General features: G+C 36.1%; 1 protein-coding gene across 1 annotated transcript; it reads right to left on the reverse strand.

The window, feature by feature from the left end:
• Positions 1-1,272: 1,272 nt before the first annotated feature.
• LOC109107583 (protein NLRC3-like) lies at positions 1,273-23,491 on the reverse strand. Its single transcript, XM_042746475.1, has 5 exons — positions 23,397-23,491; positions 18,452-18,632; positions 17,402-17,800; positions 14,142-15,949; positions 1,273-2,054 (listed from the first exon to the last, which is right to left on the reverse strand). Exons 1-5 carry the CDS (start codon positions 23,489-23,491, stop codon positions 1,877-1,879), a joined length of 2,661 nt encoding a protein of 886 aa, XP_042602409.1. The 3' UTR covers positions 1,273-1,876.
• Positions 23,492-26,443: the final 2,952 nt, after the last annotated feature.

Consider the following 26,443-nt stretch of genomic DNA (forward strand, 5'->3'; position numbering starts at 1 on the left):
ACTGTTTGAAGATGTCTCTCCACTGCATTGACGTAATTAGGGGCATTGTCCATTGTGATGGCAATCACAGATCCCCTTTCTATGCCAATAACGTCCAAAATCTCTTGAATGCAGTCACCTACAATCTCTGCAGTGTGGCTTACCTTAAGCTCTTTTGTTTTTAGTACATCGTTAAGCATTTCCCAGTCATCATTAATCCAATGGGCCGTTGCTGTAACATAGGATACTGTCACTAGGGATGTCCACCCATCCGTGGTAAGAGCCACATCTTTGTCTTGATTGATTCCTTTATTTTTGTTTGAGTGGCTGTTATACACTTCTACGATTCTATTGGTGACTGTTCCACGGCTAGGGATATGGTACTGTTAAACATGGAACTTTTCCTTGACATGGAGCGATAAATAATCAAACCTCGGATCCATTGCTTGACAGAACTCCCTGTTAAACATGGAACTCTCTGTTATGGCCTCTTGTTGTGTTGCAGACAAAGAGCTTGTGGTGGGCAATGCAAAGTAAGTGTCAAGACGTGACTGTTTAGCTGGAGTTCCACACATTATGCCATGCTCATTTAGGTGCACATTTTTGAGATGTGACCTCATGTTGTTAGTGGTCGAATGGTATGCTAACTGTATCTTACATAGCTTGCATACAACTTTATCTCGCGGCTCAACAATTTTACATCCTACCGACCAAAATCCAAAGTACTTCCAGACATGGCTTTTTAGATTTTGGGGGGTTAAAATCGCTTTCTCTGCTGCGGTCGAGTTGGGCTCTGCACTTTCTGCCATCTTCCATGCAAGACGCGTCAACTTTCAGCAGTGACTCTGTGCCAGACAGTGCGTCTCCTGTGACCTGTCCCTGAACCCTCAGGTGCTCTAGCGCGCCCTTTTGCAAAGTAGACAGCCACGCCTCTACTACCGCGGGCATTTTTTTCCACATTTTTTTTTTATTCGAATATTAATTTTCACCTTCGAAATTATTTTTTTTTAATATATATATATTTGAATATATATTCAAATTTAGAATATTTGTTGACAGCCCTAGTGCACGCGCGTCCCATTTATGACTGATTGGAATTCATTAACACACACATTTCACTATCACATCTGACATTTACTAAGTATTTGTGAATCAGGAGAAGAGTTTTCGGTAAGGTCTCTATGCGCAATTCACTCACATATTTACTCATACATTTACGAATGTTTCATGAATGAGACCCATTGTGTGCATATTTTTAAATATAATTGTTATTTTCAAATAGTTAAAATCCATTATTTTTCTCAATTCTAGTTTCTTTCTAATAAATTCTTTCATTCTCTTTATGTTGCATTTTCAAATCCAAGTGATCCAAACTCATAGCACTTGTATAAAATGGAGTAGCAGTGGAGTGGAGCAGCATTTACTGTGAACCGAGTTGCTCTTAGACACAGAGGGCACCCTGTTCTAGCTTGTGCTGTTCTAAATAAAGTCTGAAACTTTGTATTACAAGCACTTCTTGTGTTTAATTGCCTCTTTATGATGAATCACTTGTTATATTCCTCATTTGTAAGGGTTTTGTAAATTGATAAATGTAAATAAAAATGTAAAACACAGCCACTAGATGATGATGCTAGCTTGTGTAGGTCTGTGCAGAGGAATTCATGCATGAAATAAATGTATTTGAAAATGCAAAATTTTTCATCGCAATATTTCAACATTTTTATTGTCAGATGTACACTGTCCACCTGGGTCTCAGGTTCTCAGGTTGAAAAATCTGGGGGTGATTTTTTTATCTCTTGTTCTGGCATTCTATTGAGAGCAGATGACAACTTTTGTGACAAAATTTTAAAGTCATTCATCATGATAGCATTTTGTTAACTATTTTATGATAAACCATTTACCTCAGAATCTCCAGCTGACAGTTTGGACTCTTCAGTCCTTCAGAAAGCAGCTTCACTCCAGAATCCTGCAGGTCATTGTTACTCAGGTCCAGCTCTCTCAAAAAGGAGTCTGATGACTGTATAGCTGAAGACAAACTATCACAAGACTGAGCAGTGAGATTACAGCACTGTAGCCTGTGTAGAGAACAAAAATAATAAAAAAAACAAACAAATAATGTGTCCATTTGTTACAGTTTATATTCTGGAGCACAGATTACTTTCAATACCCATTGACTAGTGATGCAGTTAATGCAAAGCTATAATCAATTATTATATATGATAATTTCAGTGATTACTGAATTTAAAAGAGAATGTAAGGCTATAAAATAAAAGGTTTGTTTTAGTTAATATTTAAATTTTGTTTTAATAATTAAAGTCTTAATAAAACTTCAAACCTAGGCTTTTAATAGCTGGTTGTGCCTTAGGCTGGCCACAATAAAAGGCCACTCTAAAATGTGCAGTTTTACTGTATTGGGGGGTTCCGGGGAAGGGGGGGGGGCAAAACAAGTCAGTATCTGGTGTGACCACCATTCGCCTCACGCAGTGCAACACATCTCCTTCACATAGGGTTGATCAGGTTGTTGATTGTGGCCTGTAGGATGTTGGTCCACTCCTCTTCAATGGCTGTGTGAAGTTGCTGGATATTTGCAGGAACTAGAACATGCTATATGCCAATCCAGAGCATCCCAATCATGCCTCAAATGGGTGACATGGGCCACTCGATCCACAACGCTGACATCAGCAAACCGCTCACCCTCACAACGACATACACGCTTGGAGCAGCTGTCCGGGTGGCTGGACTCAGATGATCTTGGAGGTGAAGATGCTGGATGTGGAGGTCCTGGGCTGGTGTGGTTACACGTGGTCTGCGGTTGTGAGGCAGGTTGGATGTACTGCCAAATTCTCTGAAACGTCTCTGGTAGACATTGCAGTCAGCATTTTTGAGTTCCCTGTCAAGATGGCGCCTGTGCATGTGGCGTGCTGTCTTTCGCTCTGTGAGTTTGTCTTTGTTTTATTTGTGATTATGTCTTTCTATATGATAAACTCCTCTTCCCCGTTAATATATGACCGGCAAATGCTTTTTGATATTAAATCATCAATGGAGGGAGCACGCTTTTGCATGCAGAAAGGATTCAGCAATTGTCTTGCTCCTGTTTCGTCTGTGCTGACTGCTATGCGCTTTTTATCGACATCGCAGGAGACATTATTTATTAATCCATTATTCAATCATGAAGAGAAATTATCTTTCACTGGGCGCCCTTATAAATTATCTCCTCAGTGGATTTTACCAGCAAGTCCATGCAACGGAGCCATATCACCATGCTATCGACTCCCCCATCATTATAAACTGACGGTGAACCGGATGGTGAAGTCTGCCGAGAACAAATTTCAGAGGAGGTATCTGCTGAATTAACTCTGGTGGTGATGAATGTGCATTCATAGTCAAATAAAATGTTCATTTTAAATAACTTTTTAACTGAACATAATTTAGACTTTTTGTTTTTGTCCATTCACGGCACTGGTACCTCTGGATTGTGGTTTTTTTAATTCTCCACACACTACAAGCCACGGTGGAGGCCTTGCATCTGTTTTTAAGAACAGTTTCACGTGTCATCCATTATCTTCAAATTTTTGACTTTGAGCTGCAGTTGTTTTTATTTAAATTGATAAAAACAGTTGTGTGTCGACCATGATGGGTTTTAAATGTTGGAGCATTAGAGCAGTTCCAATAACTATTTTATGAAATGATCCTTGTTGTTTAACGGGTCTTTTTCTTAATATGGATTTGGATTCATCACTTAATGTGTTGTATTCCATATGTTTGCCTGTTTTGGACTTAGTTGCTCCACTGCAGGTTAAAAAAGGTAGATCCAGACCTGAGCCCTGGCTAAATTACGTGACTCAGGGGTTGAGGAAATTTGTTGAAAATTTGAATGAAAATAGAATAAATGTAAATATATGTATATTTATGCAAGTGTAAATATTGTGGAAATATCAATGTTAATTGTGTCTAGACAAAGGAATTCCTCCTGGAACAGAGCTAACGTGGGTTTGGAGGGTATTCATTTCATACTCTGTGACAGCTTATTAAATGTAAAAATAATATTTTATTTAATGTATAAGGAGGGGAGTCATGCACTCATTATTTTTGAGGGGGCACGAGTGTGGGGGGGGGGGGTCGTCATGTGACACATGGGAGCTACAACAGCATATTGGCAATTATTATTATAAGCATTTTTTTTTTTTTTTCATTTTTATTAGTAACATTCCCAGACGCATGAACTATATCATGAAATATCTCGATTCTCACCTTCATAGATTATGTTAGATAATATGCGATGGTCAAAGTAGCCTAATAATGTAATCTATTAACTATGCATAAAAACCTGTCTGTTTACTTAAGTAACAGGTATGGGTGTCATGCCATAACATATTTATATATTTCATATCTTTATATTAAATGTGAATATAACATTGAAAGTTAATGTGATATAAAAACATTGTAAGTTTTTCATTGTATAGAAAGAGAGCAAAGAACATTTACATTATCAAAGAACATTTTCACTGACAGTCTAGAGTTCAATCACTCTCAATAACTCCCATTAAAATCACTGCAAAAACTGTTTAAAACTGTGAAATCAATATCTTATTTACAGATTCATACACACATCTGCACTTTGTTGTTTCTGACGAGAGAATTCGCCAGAAAGAGGTATTCAGTCAGTGAGCGAGTGAAGGAAGCACCGGGATTAGCGATGACTCACCTGAACACCTCTGATTGGCCATTGCATTGATAAGCTCAACAGAATCTTGTGTGATTGGTTATAATGCGCAGCGCTGTTAAGTGTGATTGTTTATAATGCGCAGCGCTGTTAAACGCCTAGAACGAAATGCGGTGTAGGATGATGATGTGTTTATATGATGGTTCTATCGACGGTGTGTTTGTATCAAATGTAGAAAATATTAATCTGCTATTTTTTTTTTGTCTTTGGAAGCTACATTCAAAGTCCCACTTGGCTCAAAAATCTGAGGGGGCACGTACTGTAATCAAATGTAGCCTAAGTTATACCTGTCGAACCGTAGACAGCACACGCGGTGTTCATCTAATAAAGATCTTCATTGCTAGCAAACAATAGCCTTTGCATATTTGCTTTCAATTCAGTGCAGATCCACGTCTTCAACACTCTTGATGTTCTTAAACTTTATGTTACAACTCTTGAGTGAACTGCTTCAGACGCTCAGCGTGCGCGGCAGGAACTGAACGAATCATTCAAACTGATTCATGAACCAATTCACTGGTTTGCCAACTGGTTTGATCAAGCCTTTGAATAGAATTGACTCAAAAGAATGAATCATTCCCGAATGGGCATCGCTCATTGCCAAGAGAAATGTAGACAGCGCATTTGGAATAAATTGAAGTATTTATAACTTATATTGCATTAAGATAAAGTAACGAGAGGGGCGTCGCCCAAAGTAACAAAGTAGAAGTACAGATTTTTTCCCATAAATGTACTTAAGTAAGAGTAAAAGTACCCATCTTTAAATATACTCCAAAAGTATTAGTTACCCAAATAATGTACTCAAGTAAATGTAACGAAGTAAATGTAACTCGTTACTACCCACCTCTGACTAGATCCTAGTGAACTGGCAAATTACAGACCCATTTCAAATCTTCCATTTATGTCTAAAATTTTTGAAAAAGTTGTGTCTGCTCAATTGTGCTTCTTCCTGGCAAAAAAATGAACTGTATGAAAAATTTCAGTCAGGTTTCAGGCCCCCAACATAGCACAAAAACTGCACTTGTTAAAAATTACAAATGACTTGCTTCTTGCGTCAGATCAAGGCTGCATCTCATTGCTAGTTTTACTTGATCTTAATGCTGAGTTCGACACCACAAATCATGACATACTCATAGATCGATTACAAAGCTATACATGTATTCAAGGGCAGGCTGGTTTAGATCCTAACTGTCCGTTAGCTACCATTTTGTTTATTTAAATGTCATCTCATTTATCACCAGTAAAATAATAGAGTGCCACAAATACCTGTCCTAGGTTCTCTTCTATTTTCAATATACTGTACATGTTGGCCCTTGTTAATATTATTAGAAAATACGGGATTAGTTTCCACTGTTATGCTGATGATACTCAACTATATATCTCAACGAGACCAGATGAAACTTCTAAATTATCTAAGCTAACAGAGTGTGTTAAAAATGTAAAAGATGTGATAACCAATAATTTTCTCCTATTAAATTCGGATAAGACAGAGATATTACTTATTGGACCAAAAAACAGTACACTGAATCTATTAGACTACAGTTTGCAATTAGACGGATGTACTGTTACTTCCTCTACTGTCAAAAATCTGGGTGTTGTATTAGACAACAACTTGTCTTTTGAAAAACATATTTCCCAAGTTACAAAACATGCATTCTTCCATCTTAGAAACATCGCCAAGCTACAAAACATGTTACCTGTTTCTGATGCAGAAAAGTTAGTTCACGCATTCATGACCTCTAGACTGGACTATTGTAATGCACTGCTAGGTGGTTCTCCTGCATCTTCAATAAACCAAGCTACAGGTAGTCCAAAATGCAGCGGCTAGAGTCCTTACCAGGTCAAGAAAATATGATCATATTACCCAAATTTTACAGTCCCTGCACTGGCTACCTATTAAGTTCCGTATCAGTTACAAAATATTATTACTTTCCTATAAGGCCCTAAATGGTTTAGATCCTGCGTACCTAACTAGTCTTATACCACGCTACAATCCATCACGCTCCCTAAGGTCACAAAACTGCTGGACTTTTGATAGTACCTAGGATAGCAAAGTCCACTAAAGGAGGTAGAGCTTTTTCGCATTTGGCTCCCAAACTCTGGAATAGCCTTCCTGATAATGTTCGGGGTTCAGAAACACTCTCTCTGTTTAAATCTAGATTAAAAACACACCTCTTTGGCCAAGCATTCAAATAATGCATCTCATAATTTGTGACTGCAGTAGTATCTGATCAATTGTGCATTATTATTCTTTAGCTTGGGTTAAACTAATTAATTTTACTTTGTTGGAACAGCAGCTATGCTAATTATGTCTCTATTGGTTTCTCTGTTTTGCCATGGGATTTACATCCCTAAAAATTATAGAAACTTAATTTTCTGTAAAGTTTCTTTGCAATGATTTGTATCATACAAAGCTCTATACAAATAAACTTGAATTGAAAAAAGTTCTTTCAAACATATCTTTTTCTGTAAATGTTGGTCAAGATTATCCACAACCTGTTTCTTTACTTTGTGGGGTTCCACAGGGGTTGATTCTTGGCCCGATTCTGTTTTATTTGTATATAAATCATTGCATAGTAGGGCTCCACTGTACTTGGTTGAACTGATTGAGAAATATGAGCCAAAACGGTCTCTAAGGTCAGCTGACCAGCCTTGATAATCCCTAGAACTAAACAGTGAAGTGGAGATCGAGCTTTTGTAGCGATAGCTCCGAAACTCTGGAATGAATTACCGTTTTCTCTCAGATCAGCTCCCACATTAAGTATTGTTAAACACAAGCTTAAAGAACATTTCCCTGCATTAGCATTTAATGGGGTATAGACAATTTTTTGTATATTGAAATTGTGGAGTTTATTTTACTGTCATTTCATTATGGTTTTAATGTTGTGTTATATGTTTTGATACTGTTTTATTATGTGTTTACTTATTGTACAGCACTTTGGTCAATGGTCGGTTGTGTAAAAGTGCTCAATAAATAAATAAAAGGAAAAGAAAAAAAGAAAGCATGCCAATTAGATTAGATTAGATTAGATTCAACTTTATTGTCACTGCACATGTAAGGTACAAGGCAACGAAATGCAGTTAGCATCTAACCAGAAGTGCAATAAGCAGTAAGTACAGAATAAGTTGGACTTGCAACCCAATTGCATGCTCCCTCAAAATTTGCGACATCTGTGGCATTGTGCTGTGTGATAAAACTGCACATTTTAGAGTAGCCTTTTATTGTGGCCAGCCTAAGGCACACCTGTGCAATAATCATGCTGTCTAATCAGCATCTTGATATGCCACACCCATGAGGTGGATGGATTATCTCGGCAAAGGAGAAGTGCTCACTAACACAGATTTAGAAAGATTTGTGAACAATATTTGAGAGAAATAGGCCTTTTGTGTATGTAGAAAAATTCTTAGATCTTTGAGTTCAGCTCGTGAAAAATTGGGGCAAAAAAACAAGTGTTGCATTTATAATTTTGTTCAGTGTAGAATGAGATCCACAAATAAATCTTAGAGTTCAACAAACATTAATTAAATTCACAAATTTAAAAAATGAGACTTGTAAATAAAAATAATAAATCGCAAATATCTTTTTATTCTACAAACACAACTTTGCCTGGCATTTATTTGTGAATTGCGTCTTGTGCATTTGTAGATTGCTGCACGTATTTGTGGATTTTGAGACATTTCTAGCTTCAAGGCACACACCAATCCATAAATGTATGGACTACTCCCACTGTCTACTCAAGCCAATCAGACGACAACCACACTTTGCTGACCATTCAAAGCACATTCTTGCTATAACTAATCATGTTTTGCTTTACAATCAGGGTGGGAGCAGATTTATTTTGCACCCCTGTAAAGAACTGCATTCTACGGACACCTTTGTTCAAATTGAGCAAAAGTGCTGTTTGTGTGGTTAAAAAAACTGTTTTCGAAAGATTGTTGGAGTGTAAGGCTTCTTTATATTTCCATCAAGATCAGTGAATGAGGATAAACTCAAGATTATAAACAATCTATGATCATTCACAGATCTTCCGAAAGATTGTTGGAGTGTAAGGCGTCTTTATATTTCCATCAAGAAAGTAATGAATTACATTTACTCATGTTACTGTAATTAAATAGCTTTTTTGTTTACTTCTACTTTTTTAAGTAATTTTTAAAATCTGTAATTTTACTTTTACTTAAGTATATTTTGTTTGAAGTATTGTACTTCGCTACATTTTAAACACATTAATTACGGAGTAAAAAAAAACAATTAGCTCCCTGGAAACTGCTGCAGTAATGGGCAGGAGAGCAAACTGGCACTTAAATCACAAGAAAGATGCAAGCTTTGACAGTTTAGCAAAAGGATTTGCACAAATTAGCCAAAAAGACAGTGGTGCAGGGCGTGCAATATATATCGTCTGCGATGATATTGTAAATGCAGTGTCAACTGTGCGATTTGACATTATCAGTATTTTGCCAAAAACCAAACAAAACACTAATACAGAGTGCAGTAAAGTCTAGTAGATTAGACTAGTGCTGTAACGGGGCTGACGAGACGTGAGACGTGCGGATCCAAATGCAAGCTTTTATTGGACAGAGACGTGGTCATAACAGGCATAAGTCAAACACTGGCAAACAGGTATAGAGGGCAAGACACAGAGTAATCCTAGGGCATGCGTGGGTCTTCGCGGAGTGTACAATATCCAGAGGGTTAAGCATGAGGGGTAATCCAGTATCCAGAGCAAAGGGTCAAAACATGAGTAGCAGGGCAAAGCAAGAAAAAAAACGAAACTATGAAAACTATAAACTGAAACAAGACTATGAAAACTATAAACTGAAACAAAACTATGAAAACTGTAAACTAAAAAAAGACTATGAAAACTATAAACTAAAACAAGACTGAAAACAAACACAGAATGGCTTGGTATCACAGCTATCGTTATGGGAGGGATATGTACAGAATAATACTCGGCAGTGTGTGAAAGGAAGTCCAATGCTTATAAAGCGTGTCTGATGATTGTGCTGTGTGAAATTGTTTTCAGGTGAATGTGATTGGTGCAATGGAGCATGGGAAATGTAGTCCAGAGTGTACTGTGTAGTGTGAGTTCAGCGACCGGCTCTTTGACAGCAACACAACAGGCTGAGAGAACATTGCTGGGTGCCACCACCATATAAGGACCTGAAGCAAGCACCACCACTTCTGGAGAACCTGCAGCGGACGCCATCGCCTCTGGAGTGTCAGTAGAGGTGTACGCAGCCCAAACACAACATAAAGCGATTCCCATCATGGGAAGCACTTCAGACTGGGGAAGTAGTTCCTGAACAGGAGGGGTTGAGCACGGGTTTTGGGATACCAGCTGCTCTTACTGACAGCAGCAGTGGATCCTCCATGCTGGATGCCAGTCTGGGATACTGAAGAGCTGACCTGCAGGCTCTGGGTCCAACAGACAAGACATGACGAGACTCTGGAAGTTCAGCTGAGACGTGACGAGACTCTGGAAGTTCAGCTGAGACGTGACGGGACTCTGGAAGTTTAGCTGAGACATGACGAGACTCTGAAAGATCGACGGTGAGTTGACGAGACTCTGGAAGATCAACGGTGACTTGACTTAACTCATGAGTGGCAGCAGTGACATGACGGAGTGTTGCCATGGCTGCCATTTTGTGAACAGGATCTGCTGGTGCCACCATTTTGTGCATGCGAACTGGTGCGTCCACCATTACAGGCACAGACATGGTGTTGTGTTCCTCTTCCGCGAAACCCACAGTGAAAGAAAAGCCAACACACAACAAAGCATAATCCACAAATGAGTGGATGAACGCGGACCCTCGCGTCTAATATTAGTAGGGCCCTATGAAATCCATTTTATTTTTTCCCAAATTCCGTGTTATTTTTTCCAAATTCCGTTTTTTCCGTTTTGATTTTACTGGATTCCATTTTTTTGTTTTAATTTTTCTCAACTCCTTTGTAATGGCTAAATTAATGTGTATTGATCAAAAAGCATGTCTAATTAATTAAAATCATAAAACTTATACATTTTCACAACAATTTATTAAAAGTTTAACAAAAATTACGTTTAGGGCCCTATGAAATTTTTTTTTGGTAACCACTTTATAATAACTGCACGCTATTAATCATTAGTTAAGCATTAGGAAACAGTTAATTCATCATTTATAAAGCATTAATAGACATTAAGAAGCAGTTTTATAAATACAGATATAAATGCTTTATACTTGATTTAAAAGCATATCTATAATGTATTTAATAATTTGTTTTTTCATACTTTATTAATGATCAATTTATCATTTCTAAATGAAGTATAGCATTATTTACACACCAGTTATAAAGGAGTTGTCAGTGGTTCATAAGATCACTTAGAAATTGTAAGTAAATGATTAATAAACTATTTAAATGTGCATTCATACATCTTATTATTCAGACATATAGTTACTTAGATTGTTAATAAATGGTTTATTAACATGTATTTCTACTGTAATTCATGGTTAATTCAGGTAGCTATAAAACATATGTAGTTGTTAGTTAACTATTTTTGTGAGCTCATCTAAAGTGAGGACAATTTATGTCTTGTAAAGCTTTTACAAATGAGATTTTAAAGGCTGTTAATATTTCTATGTTCTGTATCACTGTGTTGTGTTTTGTTTCCTTTTCCTGTTTAGAAGATAACTGAGCCTTTAAATATCCTTTATAAATGCTTTACAAGGCATAACTAGTCCTCACTTTAGATGAGCTCACATAAATAGTTTAACTGACCACTACTAAATGCTTTATAACTACCTGAATTTACTACATTTACTTACAATTTCTTGTGATCTTATGAATCACTGGCAACTCCTAAATAACTGATTTGTAAATAATGCTATACTTCATTAAGAATTGATACATTGATCATGAATAAAGTATGACAATAAAGTTATTAAACACATTATAGATATGCTTTTAAATCAAGAATACAGCATTTATATCTGTATTTATAAACTACTTATTAATGTCTATTAATGCTTTATAAATTATGAATTATCTGTTACTAATGCTTAATTAATGATTAATAGTGTGCAGTTATTATAAAGTGTTACCATTTTTTTTCTTCACCATATGTTTTATTGTTATCAAATTCTGTGTTTTAGCATGTCTGATTATTTAAATGCATGAAAACAACTTAATTTATTCATTTTTTTTTCTTAAAATAGCCTTATGAAATGTTTTTTCCCCTCAAAAATTCTGTTTATTTACATTTTTCTGGTTATCAAATGAAGGCATAAAACATTCATTCAATTTATCTTATCTTTTAATTATTGAAAATTAAGCAAACTTTATTTTTTGGAAAAACAGAGGGGATTTACTACAAACCCGATTCCAAAAAAGTTGGGACACTGTACAAATTGTGAGTGAAAAAGGAATCGAATAATTTACAAATCTCATAAACATATTTTATTCATAATAGAATATAGATAACATATCAATGTTGAAAGTGAGACATTTTGAAATGTCATGCCAAATATTGGCTCATTTTGGATTTCATGAGAGCTACACATTCCAAAAAAGTTGGGACAGGTAGCAATAAGAGGCTGGAAAAGTTTAATGTACATATAAGGAACAGCTGGAGGACCAATTTGTAACTTATTAGGTCAATTGGCAACATGATTGGGTATAAAAAGAGCCTCTCAGAGTGGCAGTGTCTCTCAGAAGTCAAGATGGGCAGAGGATCACCAATTCCCCCAATGCTGCGGCGAAAAATAGTGGAGCAATATCAGAAAGGAGTGTCTCAGAGAAAATTGCAAAGAGTTTGGAGTTATCGTCATCTAAAGTGCATAATATCATCCAAAGATTCATAGAATCTGGAACAATCTCTGTGCGTAAGGGTCAAGGCTGGAAAACCATACTGGATGCCCGTGATCTTCGGGCCCTTAGACGGCACTGCATCACATTCAGGAAAGCTACTGTAATGGAAATCACAACATGGGCTCAGGAATACTTCCAGAAAACATTGTCAGTGAACATAATCCACCGTGCCATTTGCCGTTGCCGGCTAAAACTCTATAGGTCAAAAAAGAAGCCATATCTAAACATGATCCAGAAGCACAGGCGTTTTCTCTGGACCAAGGCTCATTTAAAATGGACTGTGGCAAAGTGGAAAACTGTTCTGTGGTCAGACGAATCAAAATTTGAAGTTCTTTTTGGAAAACTGGGACGCCATGCCATCCGGATTAAAGAGGACAAGGACAACCCAAGTTGTTATCAGCGCTCAGTTCAGAAGCCTGCATCTCTGATTGGTATGGGGTTGCATGAGTGCGTGTGGCATGGGCAGCTTACACATCTGGAAAGGCACCATCAATGCTGAAAGGTATATCCAAGTTCTAGAACAACATATGCTCCCATCCAGACGTCGTCTCTTTGAGGGAAGACCTTGCATTTTCCAACATGACAATGCCAGACCACATACTGCATCGATTACAACACCATGGCTGCGTAGAAGAAGGATCCGGGTACTGAAATGGCCAGCCTGCAGTCCAGATCTTTCACCCATAGAAAACATTTAGCGCATCATAAAGAGGAAGATGCGACAAAGAAGACCTAAGACAGTTGAGTAACTAGAAGCCTGTATTAGACAAGAATGGGCAACATTGCTATTCCTAAACTTGAGCAACTTGTCTCCTCAGTCCCCAGACAGTTGCAGACTGTTATAAAAAGAAGAGGGGATGCCACACAGTGGTAAACACGGCCTTGTTCCAACTTTTTTGAGATGTGTTGATGCCATGAAATTTAAAATCAACTTATTTTTCCCTGAAAATAATACATTTTCTCAGTTTAAACATTTGATATGTCATCTAAATTAAATTAAAATTAAATTAAATACATCTATGTTGTATTGTGAATAAAATATTGAAATTTGAAACTTCTACATCATTGCATTCTGTTTTTATTCACAATTTGTGTCCCAACTTTTTTGGAATCGGGTTTGTAAATATTTTTACAGAAGGACTTTTTGGTATCTCTTTTTGTCACTCCATAATTCAGAAAAATCTTTGAACAGCCAGAAAACAATATATTTTCACAATTTTGGGGGAATTCAAATGTATATAAATCAAGCAAATTATATATGAACAAATTCCTCTGTAAAAAATCTTCAGATTAGACAAGAATAAAAAATGTAAAGTTTGGTGTGTATAAGTGCTACTAAACTGGGGATTTAGGGCTAGGAGTAGGAGAAAAAAAACTAAACTGAAATCCATTGACACAAATAGATAAGTGCTATTAAAGAAACACTTAACAGTGTCTTATGGATGGTCTCTTTCCACTAATCTTTATGAACACTTTATGAAAAGCCAAAAAGCCCAAAATCTCAAAATTGACAGGTACATCTAAAAACAGTGTTTTTGCCTGCAGTGTTTCCCTTTAAAACAACTAATAGTGTATATAAATGAATATTAAGAAGACTCTTACAGTGCTCTTCTGGTGTTTTTTATGACTGGCAGCAGTCTCATCAGTGCTTCATCAGATCTTTTGTATTTCTGCAGTTCAAATTTCTCTTGAGTCTCTTCTGACATGAGGAGCACAAACACCAGAGCTGACCACTGAGCAGAGGAGAGATTCTGCTCTGAAAGTTTTCCAGAGCTCAGATTCTTCTGGATTTCCTCCACAAAGTCATCTTTCAGTTCATTCAGACAGTGGATTAGATTGATGGTCCTCTCTGTTGATTCCTCCATCTCTATTTTCTCTTTGATATAGTCAGCAGTGTCTTTGATGTCCTCTGTTTTGAGCTCCAGTCTTGGTAGTAGTTCCTTCAGGTCTCTCTGATTGGACTCCAGTGAGAAACCCAGGAGGAATCGGAGGAAGAGGTCCAGGTGTCCATTCTCACTTTGTAAAGCCTTCTTGACTGCTGCTGTATGTAGTTTAAAAAGTGGCTTTTTTGACAGGATACATGTCAGTTTTTTCCAGGATCTAACAAATGGGTTTGCTTTCTTGTTTTTGTTCATCAAAAACACATAGAGAGCAGCAAGTAATTCCTGGATGCTGAGATGTACGAAGCTGTAAACGTTTCTCTCTGATATAGATTTTTCCTCCTGAAACATCCGGGTGCATAACCCAGAGTACACAGACCCTTCATTGACATCTAGTCCACACTTCTCAAGATCTTCTTTGTAGAAAATCAGATTACCTTTCTGTAGTTGTTTAAAGGCCAGTTTCCCAAGCTTCAGAATAATCTCATCAAAAGACATGACTTCAGACTTAATTTTAGGATCCTTGCAATATTTTGTTTCCATCTGTTGCTTCTGAGAAAGTAAAAAGTTTGTGTACATCCCTGTGAGGGTTGTGGGTGTTTTGTCATTGCTCTCTCGAACCAGCAGAGGCTGAAGAACAGTGAGAGAGATCCGGCAGAAGACCGGGATGTGACACATGATGTACAGACTTCTGAATTTTCTGATGTGACGGATGATGTTTTCAGCAACCTCAGGACTGCTGTTTTTGATGAAGTACTTCTCTTTCTGCTCATCACTAAATCCTCGTACCTCTGTCACCTGATCAATGTATTCTCGGGGTATCAGACTGGCTGCTGCTGGTCTGGATGTGATCCAGATGAGAGCAGAGGGAACCAGATGTTTCTTGATTAGGGCTGTAACTATCTTACTCACTGTGGTTTTCTTATTAACATCTGTAAAACTGTCACCCTCTTCAAAGCTCAAAGTGAAGCGACATTCATCCAGCCCATCAAAGATGAACATGACCTTACTGCCATCTTCAGGAAGAGATGTCAGCTCTTTAAGGCCACTAAAGCAGCATCTGTGAAGCAATCCCATGAGACTGTATTCCTCTTTAATCAAATTCAGTTCACGGAATGGGAGTGGAAAAATGAAGACTATATCTTGATTTTCTTTTCCTTTAGCCCAGTCAAGGATGAATTTCTTGACAGAGACAGTTTTTCCTACTCCTGCAATCCCCACTGTCAGCACTTTTCTGTTTCGTCGTCCCATATGGTCTTTGAACATGTCATTACACTGGATCGGCGGGTCCTTGGCAGTCAGTCGGTTGTGATTTGATTCGATCTGTCTCACCTCGTGTTCATTCATTCGTCCTCCAGTCTGATTCTCCACCACATATAAATCAGTGTAAATATCGTCCAGGTATTTATTTTCACCCGTCTGTGAATTACCAACCAATATCCGCTCACAGTGCTGTTTTAACTTGTCCTTCAAGATCTTTGTGTAATCATTATGAGTAGCTTTGCTGTCCTCAGCAGAGCCTTTGAGAAAATGGAAAAGAGTCAGTTAAGAGTAAGTCATTGGTTTTTAATAAAATAATGATTATAAAATCTTTATGTAGACTCTGACATGGCCTGTGATTCCCATTACAAACCTTGAAAACTGTGTGTGAGTCTACATTCTAATTAATATTCCTGAAGGGCCAATGAGTGAGACTTATGCCTAGTTCACACTACAGGATTTTTAACCTGGTGCAAGTTAACGAGCTCGCCGACAGGTCCAGATGTGATCAGTAGAAAATCAGTGGGTGATCAGCCCTCGGCAGTCTTTTATGTGTGAACTACTCTACGACAGATCAAAGAGGCTTGCTGACACATCACCAACACCAAACAAATATCTAGCATGCTAAATATCTGGACCTGTCAGCCGACTCAACATCACATGGTGTCAGGTGTCGCGACGAGCCACAGCCAATGAGAAAGCAAGGCATGGTTTGAGGTCAGTGGAAGAAAAACATCAGCAGCAACACAGCTTTAATAAAGTTGGGACACAAGAAATGGGGCAAAAAAAAATTAATAACAGATCATCATGCAAGCAGCTTGCAGCACTAATTTCTTCCTGATGCCCATTTTCAAATAAACAACTTCTGTTTCTCGTGTTGATTTGTGTCATTCCCATTCAACTTCTCACATGTGTTTTTGTGACAAAACGTGGTTGGGGACAGGATAGAGTCGTTGGGTGACAGAGTGTAGTGTGTCGATCATTAACGTAGTGTTGCATAGTGTGAACTAGAGCTGCAGATAACAATTCTTTTTTCTGTCAACTACTCTAACGATTATTTGTATTCATTATTTTTTATTAATCTAGTGTTCTTTTTTTGATTAGCAATTTAATCCTTTGGATAACTTTTACAAAATATTAAAGTACAACTTCTAATATAATATTTAAACTTTTATTACATTTAAAAAAAAAAAAATTCTTTAATGTGGTTGAAGTATTTTTACAAAATAAAGTGCCAAAAATAAAATGCAAACAACACTTTAGCATTCAGGCACGAATAATGGCATATAAATTCAAAAGCATTCAAAATGCCATTTAAATTCAACAAAAGCACTGCTCAACACTGTGCAAAAATATACATGAAATACATATACAAGAAATTAAGTGCCAAAAAATAAAAATGTATACAACACTTTAGGGCATCATGCATGAATAATGCCATATAAACATTTTGCAAAAGATGCATTCTGAAGGCATTATGTGGTTTAAAGTAGTAACACACCACAAAATACTGGTAAACAACACTATGTAAAACATACCTGAAAGGTAACAGTTTTAAAGGAGCCAAGTCCAACAAAAGCACTGCTCAACACTGTCAAAAATAATGGCCAATACAGTGCAAAAGGTTTGGGGGCCTGTATTACTAATTGTATAGCATTGCAATGGAGGAAGTTTAGCATATCTACATGCTCTAAAGTTTAGGCTTGCTCTTTTTTTAGTCACAATGTTGCCAGCAACTGAGAAAAGCCTTTCAGATGGGGTTGATGTTGCAGGGACAGACAAGTAACTCTTTGCCAGCATGGCCAAGATGGGAAACCTCACTTCATTTTCCTTCCACCATTGAACCATTTCTTCCTTTGGAATAGCCTGCTTACTAAAGTACATGTGTATCTCATTTCTCACAACTTCACTGTGAGTTTCTTGATCTTGGATGTGACCAGTGTCATCCTCACCATTACTGTGGTCATCTGAATCCGAACCGAGCAAAGTGTCCAACAGAGACACTTGCCTCTTCTCTAAAAATTTCATGTCTGCACTGGCTGACTGAACCTGTTTCTCACTTTGATGTTGATGTGTTTGCTCCTCATATCTTCTTTTCTCTTCAAGTCCAAGAGCTTGAACCTTTGAGGTGAAACTTTTAAACTGTCCTCTTCTGGCAGGAATTTTAGTTTGCGGAATCTGGGGTCCAGGGCTGCTGCAATAAGGCATATATTTTCTCCATCATCTCTCTGAATTAGTTTCCCGCTCCCATCTTGATGTCATCTCCTGTGCAGCAATACTTTGGAAAGCCTTGACTGCTGCGGTCTCGAAAACTGGTCTGTATGGATTTCTGGAGGCCCTTTACCAGAGGAGGTAGAGCGGAATCAGTCACACAAGGACTGTCCACTCAAGAAAACAGAAGCACACTTGAAAGGCCTCAGGACTTGTTCCACTTCTCAAGTAAGCTCCACTGATTATGTTTTAAATCCAGGAAGCGCTTCCTTCATGGTGTGACATCAGGATCGGAAAGTGTTGCAGTCACCTCTGTTCAAGCAGGTGGCTGAGCTTTAAGCTTTAAGCTTTGTGGTGGCCAGCTCACTTTTTTTTAAAATGTTCCACAAGGCACTTTGCAGCCCTCAGTGTCTTGCTGATGTGGGGATCCCTCAGGGCATGGTTGACAACTAACTGCAATGTATGACCAGCACACCTGAGAGAAGAGATGCCATGCTTTTCTTCCAAAATACGCAGAGCAGCGACAACATTTGCAGCATTATCATGGACAACTCCAATTACATTGGCCATGGATATCTCAAACTTCTCAGCTGCTTTTTCCACCCACTTAGCAATTTTTTCAGCTGTGTGCCGATCTTCAGGTGGCATGGTGGTCAGATTGTATGATGTAAGCTCCCAGTCTTCATTAATGAAGTGGCATGTGACACCAAGTATGCCTCTGTGGCAATACTGGTCCATGCGTCTGTGGTGAGAGGTATTTTTGATTTCACATCTTTGAGTGACGCTTTCAATCTTTCAAAATTTTCCTCATATTTCTTCTCCATCAGCTTAGTGAAGTGGGACCTGAAGGGAAGTGTGTATCCTGGGTAAAACGTGTTGATCATCTCACAAAATCCTTGACCATCTACAATTGTAAGAGGTCTCATTTCTTTTACAATCATGTTGAGTATGCTATCCGTAAGTGTAACGGCCATTTGGGGCGTGCAAACAGTGACATCCTTTTTATGAAAGAAATCTTGTATACAGCTTTGCCTCTTCCTGAGAAAAACAAACACAATAATTAACATTAGGAAAAAAATTTAAACATGAAAGCTATGAATGCTAACAATATATAAACTGTACTGTATTTCAAAGAGGGTAGTAAATCTGCATATTTTTAAATGAACTGAATGTGATTATTACAATGTTTAATATGATTACTTTGATTACAATATTAATTGTATTTCAGAAAGTGTAGTGAATTTGTCATTTTATTATGAAATACAGAAAACATTTTAAACTCTTTTTAACTAATGAGATAATTTGTTATTAATCACGTACAGTAGGTGGACAACCAGAAAGGGTAATACCGCCGCAGCAGGACCTTAACTGCAAGTCAGTCGCATGTTAAAATCATTTGCGAAACTACCAGCAGGTGCAAAGGCATGGATTGTGAACTGAATGTAATTGTAAACTGAAAGGAAGACGTAAAACAACAATAACGTTATAATATACATTATAACATCCTAAAAAGCCATTAAAAAGTAGGATAGTCTTAGGCTACAGTCTACTCATTAAAAATTTAAAGAAAGACCTTTTTATAAAACAGTCATTACATACATACCTATATATATATATATATATATATATATATATATATTATACATATATATACACAGATTAAAAGCTAAATGTTTTCTTTTTGGTTCATTCTTGGTTAAAAAAAAAGTCTTCAGGTTCCATTTGCAGAGCGAAATGAGAACGGTGCAGCATTTACACACAATTCTTATTAACTCTGTTATTATTCTTGATTTTTTCAAACTGCTAACACTTTGCATTTTTGAATTATGCCTTTGCTGCGTGACCAAAAATTGTGAATTGTTACTTTGATCGCACTGGTGTCTCACGCGCACATTTTCATTGGAAAACAGCAGTCGTTCACCGAGCCATGCAGCGCGCGAGCAGCGGGCCACTTTGGCATATTTTTACTCATTATGATTTTTTTTCCATCGATACTGATACACGTGTGAAATCCAAAAAGCCTATTTTACCTCATGAATAAGAGTTTAGCTTCAAATGGGCAACATGTTTGGATTTTTCCCGAATGAGAGAGATAAGCCCAACCTTACCTTGTGTATCGCTTTAAATTATTTTGAATTATTATAATTTTTTTGTTTATAAGCCTTGTTACGGTCGGTGGCTTGGTCTGTCTGTTTACTTTGTTTTGTCCCTCCCTTGTTTTCTTGGCGTTGCGCTATCCTTTTGGAGCGTGTACGTGCTCTATCTCTCTCTTAGGTGGACGCACCTGTTCGTGATTTGAGTGGCTGATTGATACGGTATAAACGTCAACGAGGAGGAGAAAGGAGATGGACAGATCTTGTGGGCTAGCCAGCAAACAAGCATTTCTTTATTTGTATTTTAGTGTTCTTCTTAGTTCGTTGTTGTCGGTTCTGTATAATTTTCGTTCCTGGGTGGTAAGTTCGTTATTATTGTGGACGTCTGTTGGGAGTGAGTGAATAAACAAATTTGAGCGACTTCGCTATTTATTCGTTCTTGTTTATGCTACGTAGATCTCTTCCCTCTGAGCTGATATTTTATGAGAGGTCAAAACACCTTATATTATTATGTACTGCAATTATATTTATCCATTAGAATTATATATTTGTTATTCTTGTTCTGTTCTGATAAATTTGTTAAATTTTAAGGATTTGTTGTAAAGTGAAGGGAACTAAAAATATCCTGTTGGTACATTAGCCTATAGCATTATTAGGTCTGCCGTTATTTATTTCTGAATGTAATAAAATGCAACTCTCACAAGCTTAATTTAATTTTTAGCCTGTTTAAAAAAAAAAAAAAAAAACATGCAGCAAACGAAAATTGCTGCAAGATTTATCGGTTAAAATGTGTTAGGCCTATTATGGGTTAACAAATCTACATTATATACTTAGGAACAGAGTATGGGCCTAATCTAGGCTATGTTATTAACTATTTACAAGTTTCGTGTATGTTTTTATCCAGCTTTATTTTTCCATTGCATCTGAAAATGACTTTGTGCATTACATTTACTTTGCGCGCTCAACCTGCCTCCGCAATGCTCAGCTGTGGAAGATTTCAAAATGTTTGATATAAAGGTTGCTGTCACATTTTATACCAGGAATTGTTCATTTTTAAAAAAAAAAAAAAAAAAAAAAAAAAAAAAAAATAATAATATATATATATATAAAAAAATATATATATATATATATATATATAGATATATATATATAGTTAGTTTCATGGTAAACTTGCAGTCAAGGTATTTGGATACTATACAAGATACAAGTTCATTTAGGTGTATTTAACATGCACTGTGACATTTTACTTTTTCAACTTATAAACTCCTTAAGATTTTAAAGTCAGTTTAATAGTATTATTAATTTATTATTTATTATAACTTAATTTCAGAGGAAGTTGCCTTAACTCAAAAAAAGATAAAAAAATAACAAAAACATAAAATATAAATTTTATTTCAATTTTCGTTTTTGTGTTTCAGAGGAAAAATCAGTGGTAAAGCATCTCTCCATTACAGACCGTCCTGAAAGCAGAATTTATGCAAATGCGTATAAGATGCTTTAAAAACTTTAACAGAGATGTCTAGAGAGTATTTAATAGGGCTGCCCCCCCTCGTAAGATTTTTCTAGTTACTAGTCTTTCATTTGTAATAATTCAACTAATCGGAGGTTTCTGTTAAATTTACATCTATAATCCTTAATGAGCCTTAATATATTCCGTGCTCAAGCACATGTACAAGTTTGCCACAAAGCACAGGCAGAAGTAGCCCAATAATTGTGAAAAAGGAGACATTTTAATTATAAATAAACAAATGTTTTCTTGTCGGCTGCAAAATGAAATTCACACTGCTGACTCTCTCCACATGGATGCGCCTTTAGAGAGAAATGACACCTTCACAGATTACAATAATGCTTTCGTTCTGAATTGAAGACATTTCAAAGCTTTCTGTAGATATATTCTCATGTATGTGAGACACCCCAATTTTCAGTTATTTCATTATTAGGAAAAAAATCACGTGATCAAGAGGGCGCCTCCCTGTCATGCATGCGCATTAATAATTTTCACACAAACACTTGAATATGAATAATAATTCACATTTTGCATATGCATTACAAAGTAAATATTTTTTTTACATGCAATTATCCAAAATAAAACCAAACCAGAATTTGTAATGAAGATAAAATATGTAGACAAAATAAGAATAAATGCTGCACGTGCACTCAGGATCATGTGCGCCGAGCAAAATCTTGCACTCTGATATTTTAAGGAATATTATAAAAACCTGCATTCAAATGCGGCTGCAATTTATTTATTTATTTTTTTTTCACTTTACTTAAATTATATGAAAGTAAGTAAAGAAGGCCCCTTTAAAATCACTGAAGTTGTCTATTAATTAAGCTTTTTTTTACATCGTGTGCATTTTGTTGATTATAATGAGAGAACTAAAGTTAAAAAGTGAACGTTTTATTAATCCATCCATTCTTTAGAGTTTCAAATGATTAGTTAAATCGTGCAGGTTTAATTTATTTGTTTCTTGTTTTAATTAGGCCTAAGTAATGGGAGTGAAATTATACAGTGCCTCACGTTTACTAAAATAAAGAAAATAATTTATAAAACACGCAAGCCTAGCTCACAATAGGCTATCACTTTTAATGCTCCGATTGCAAAGTAAACCACAATTTCTTTTGAATAATATTACACATAATTCATATTATATAAATAATACTGCACACTATTTAATTGTGTTCCATCTAAAATATGGTATTGTACTGTGCAGCTTAGAGAAAATATAAGCACAGGCTCATAGGCTTGACATTTATCCTGCTTGAATTTGTTTTAAGAAACGCAGATATCTTCATACGGACTAAACTTTCATCTGTGAATATTAAATATTTTAACTAGCCTACATTGTTTTTCTTTCATTTTCCCTGACTGCAGTCAAATATAACACATCGGTGAGGCAAAGCTGACGTCTATTTGCAAAAAATGTGCTTTGACACGCTTGTTTGATAACTTGATGTTAAAGTGCCACTCAGCGGTCAAAAGCTGCAAATGCACTTGCAGACACGGCGGTAAGTTGCGGCGGTAGAACCACCATTTTGGATGGCCATCTACTGTACATATTATTATAATTTATTTAACTGGCTTGTGCCAAAAAGTAAACAAAAATGTACTAGTAGCCTATTTATCTATATGTTCACGTACACTAATAGATTACAGCGTACTGTTAATGTAAATCTAGTAGTTCATTTTAAGTCTATGTGTGAATAAACAACTTCTAACAACCAGTAAATGTTAATTAAAAGTTAAAGTCTGCTTTATTTTTCGCCAAAGTAACCTAAACAGTAATATATGTTTACAGTTTATACCCTTAGCGATTAGAATTACCTAGCATATATGAATAATTCTTGACCAAAACACAGCAGGTAAGAACACAACAATTACTCAGATTTTTTTTTTTTATATAAATACTTACACAGATGGCTCTTCCTTTTGAGGGTCGGAGAGTGCCAGGATGTTTTTTCTTCTGAGGTGCTCGTGCATCGCAGTTGTGCTGCCGTGGTAGGCCATTCTGGTTATGCAAAGTGAACAAAGGACCATTTTATTTGGCCTCTGTTTAAAGTATTCCTATACTTTTGATAATCGTGGTCTAGGTTTTTGTGATAGACTGGAACTTTCTCCATTCCCAGGAGAAGAAGCTGCCATTAAGCGAGATGAATATAAACAGTGTGACGTGTCGACGCATTTCACGCACATCGACGTATTTTCGTAGTCGACGTAATTGATGACGTCGATGTGTCGTTGTAGCACTAGTGTGAACTTCAAGACAGACAATCAAGTCATGTAAGAGGGTGTTCAGTGGGTGTTTGATTAGAGTTGCCACTAAACTCTACAGGTCAGTGATCCTCCAGAACAGGTTTGGACACCCCTGTTCTAGACCAGGGGTAGGCAAGTTCAGTCCGAGAGAGACGCTGTTCTGCACAGTTTAGCTCCAACCCTAATCAAACACACCTGAACAAGCTAATCAATGTCTCAGGATTATAAAGACTATAGGTAGGTGAGTTTTCTTTTTCAGAAGTTTTTTTTTTTTTTCCAGCAACTTTATAAGACTGAACTTAACTACCCCTGCTCTAGACTTAGCTCTGAATTTTCCCCTATAACTATGCACACTGCTTCTAAACATCAAAGTTCTAGTGATGCTGTTTCTTACCCAGACTTCTGAGGTTGATGAACACTCCGGTTTTCTGATAACATAGGGTGACCATGCATTCCCTTTTTCCTGGGAAATGTCCTGGTCAGGATTCGTGGCACGTGAGAAGGTGGGATCTACAGAGAACGGTCAAAGTGATGCAAATTCATGTACATATAAGGTGTGTTTGCCTTGAAGCGGCGCTGAGCAGGACCGATCGGTCTATGACATCAAAATACCATTAGAGTGATTCAAAAGCATAAGGAGTTGTCTGCTCTCTATAGCTCTCATGGTATTTTGTCATACACCGATCGGTCTGAACAGTGCAAACACAGGCAAAACCTGGATATTTTAGGCAATATAGAAATCCTGGCCAGGATGTGTCCAGGAAAAAAGGACAAGTATGGTCACCCTAGATAACAGTAGAAAGAACGTAAAATATTTAGTCAAGTGCAGTATCGATAAGTATAATACATCATTCATGTGACATATGTTGCATGAGCTACAAAAATTGGTCCGTTGCAAAGAATACATTTACCACAGAAGAATGTGTGTGTACCTGTTTTTTTTAGAAATCTGTTTTTCCAACAGAGATTTAATTACGCTTTTACTCCAAATTCACTTCATAACCTCTGTCGAGTGTTTAAAATAACATATTTTTTGTAATCTGACATGGTATCATATCACAGAATGAGGCAGAAATCATATGATCATAGTTTTATGTACAGTGATAGAAGGCTATGTATATATGTAATACTTAATTCTTATAAAAATACCTGAGATGACTTAAAGACAATAAACAAAAGATTGTGACAATATATGGTTTTATCTGTGTTCTGTCTTTATGTTTCATTAGTTAAAACAACTCTATCTGCATCACGTGTTCTAGAATATAAGCGTATATTAAAGTGTGAGAGTATACATATAAAATCCACTATTGGTCGACTGTCTGTTATGTTTTTCTTTATAACTCTACAGTTTTAAGAAACGGTTATGGGTAAGTTAAGAGGTTTGAGTGGGATGAGCGGGGGTCAAAATATATTTTTAATACTATTGTTTACTAAAAAACTGTCATTTTCATAACTATTTCTGTCTATTACGTTTATTCTTTTTTTGGGGTTGAGTTTAGGCATATAACACAAAGCGATAAAATATAATATGGATATATAAATGTTAAAAGGAAACTTATACAGATGTTTATGATATAAACTAAAAGATTTGTACTATAAATATTTTTACACATTTTTTAATAACATTTACGTTTAAATGTTGCCAGTACATCCATGCATGTACTGTACATTGAGTTAATCAATAATTACTAGCTTATTTTTTGTTTATTTATAGCATAAATGTGTATCTTTCAAATGTTTAATAAATTGTACATAATGGCCAATATGCCCTTACTATATGTTACCATTAATAATTAATTACTAGTGTGTTCATGTATAACTAATGCATCATTGTTAAAAAGTTCATCATTAATTGCTAGTTTATTTACACTTAATTAATGCATCATTCAGACCCTTAAAATGTTGTTTTCTCCTGTTGATGTATGATTCAAGTAATATCCTGTTTAATGATATGCAGTAGTATACTAATATAAGTGTTGAGGCAATAAATATTTTGTATTGTAAATTACAATGTGTGTTATGTCTTTATGTTCTTATGTGTAAATAGAGTGAATTCAGGTCATTTGAGACACATTTTGTCATTTAGATGACAGCTCATAAAGGTAATAATGATTAGTAAACATTTAGAAACATTTACAAATGATGAATAGATTCCACTTTAGATTGAGTACTGCAAAAACATAAACAAATAATATACAGTATATATATATATATATATATATATATATATATATATATATATATATACATATAGATACAGTACAGGTCAGAAGTTTGGAAACATTACTAATTTTTAATGTTTTTGAAAGAAGTTTCTTCTGCTCATCAAGCCTGCATTTTTATTTGATCAAAAATACAGAAAAAAATGTAATATTGTGATATATTATTACAATTTAAAATAATTGTTTTTAAATTTATTGTACTTTAAATTATCATTTATTTCTGTGATGCAATGCTGAATTTTTAGGATCATTAGCACATGATCCTTTAGATATCATTCTAATATGATGATTCATTATCAAAGTTGGAAACAGTTCTGCTGCTTAATATTTTTTCAGAACATGTGATACTTTTTTAGGATACTTTGATGAATAAAAAAAAAAAAAAAGAAGCTATGTTTTTAAAATATAAATATTTTGTAATAACAATATACACTACTGGTCAGTAATTTGGGGTCAGTAATTTTTTTTTCTTTCTTTTTTT

Source organism: Cyprinus carpio, chromosome A4 (assembly GCF_018340385.1).
Source record: "Cyprinus carpio isolate SPL01 chromosome A4, ASM1834038v1, whole genome shotgun sequence".
Classification (NCBI taxonomy): Eukaryota; Metazoa; Chordata; class Actinopteri; order Cypriniformes; family Cyprinidae; genus Cyprinus; species Cyprinus carpio.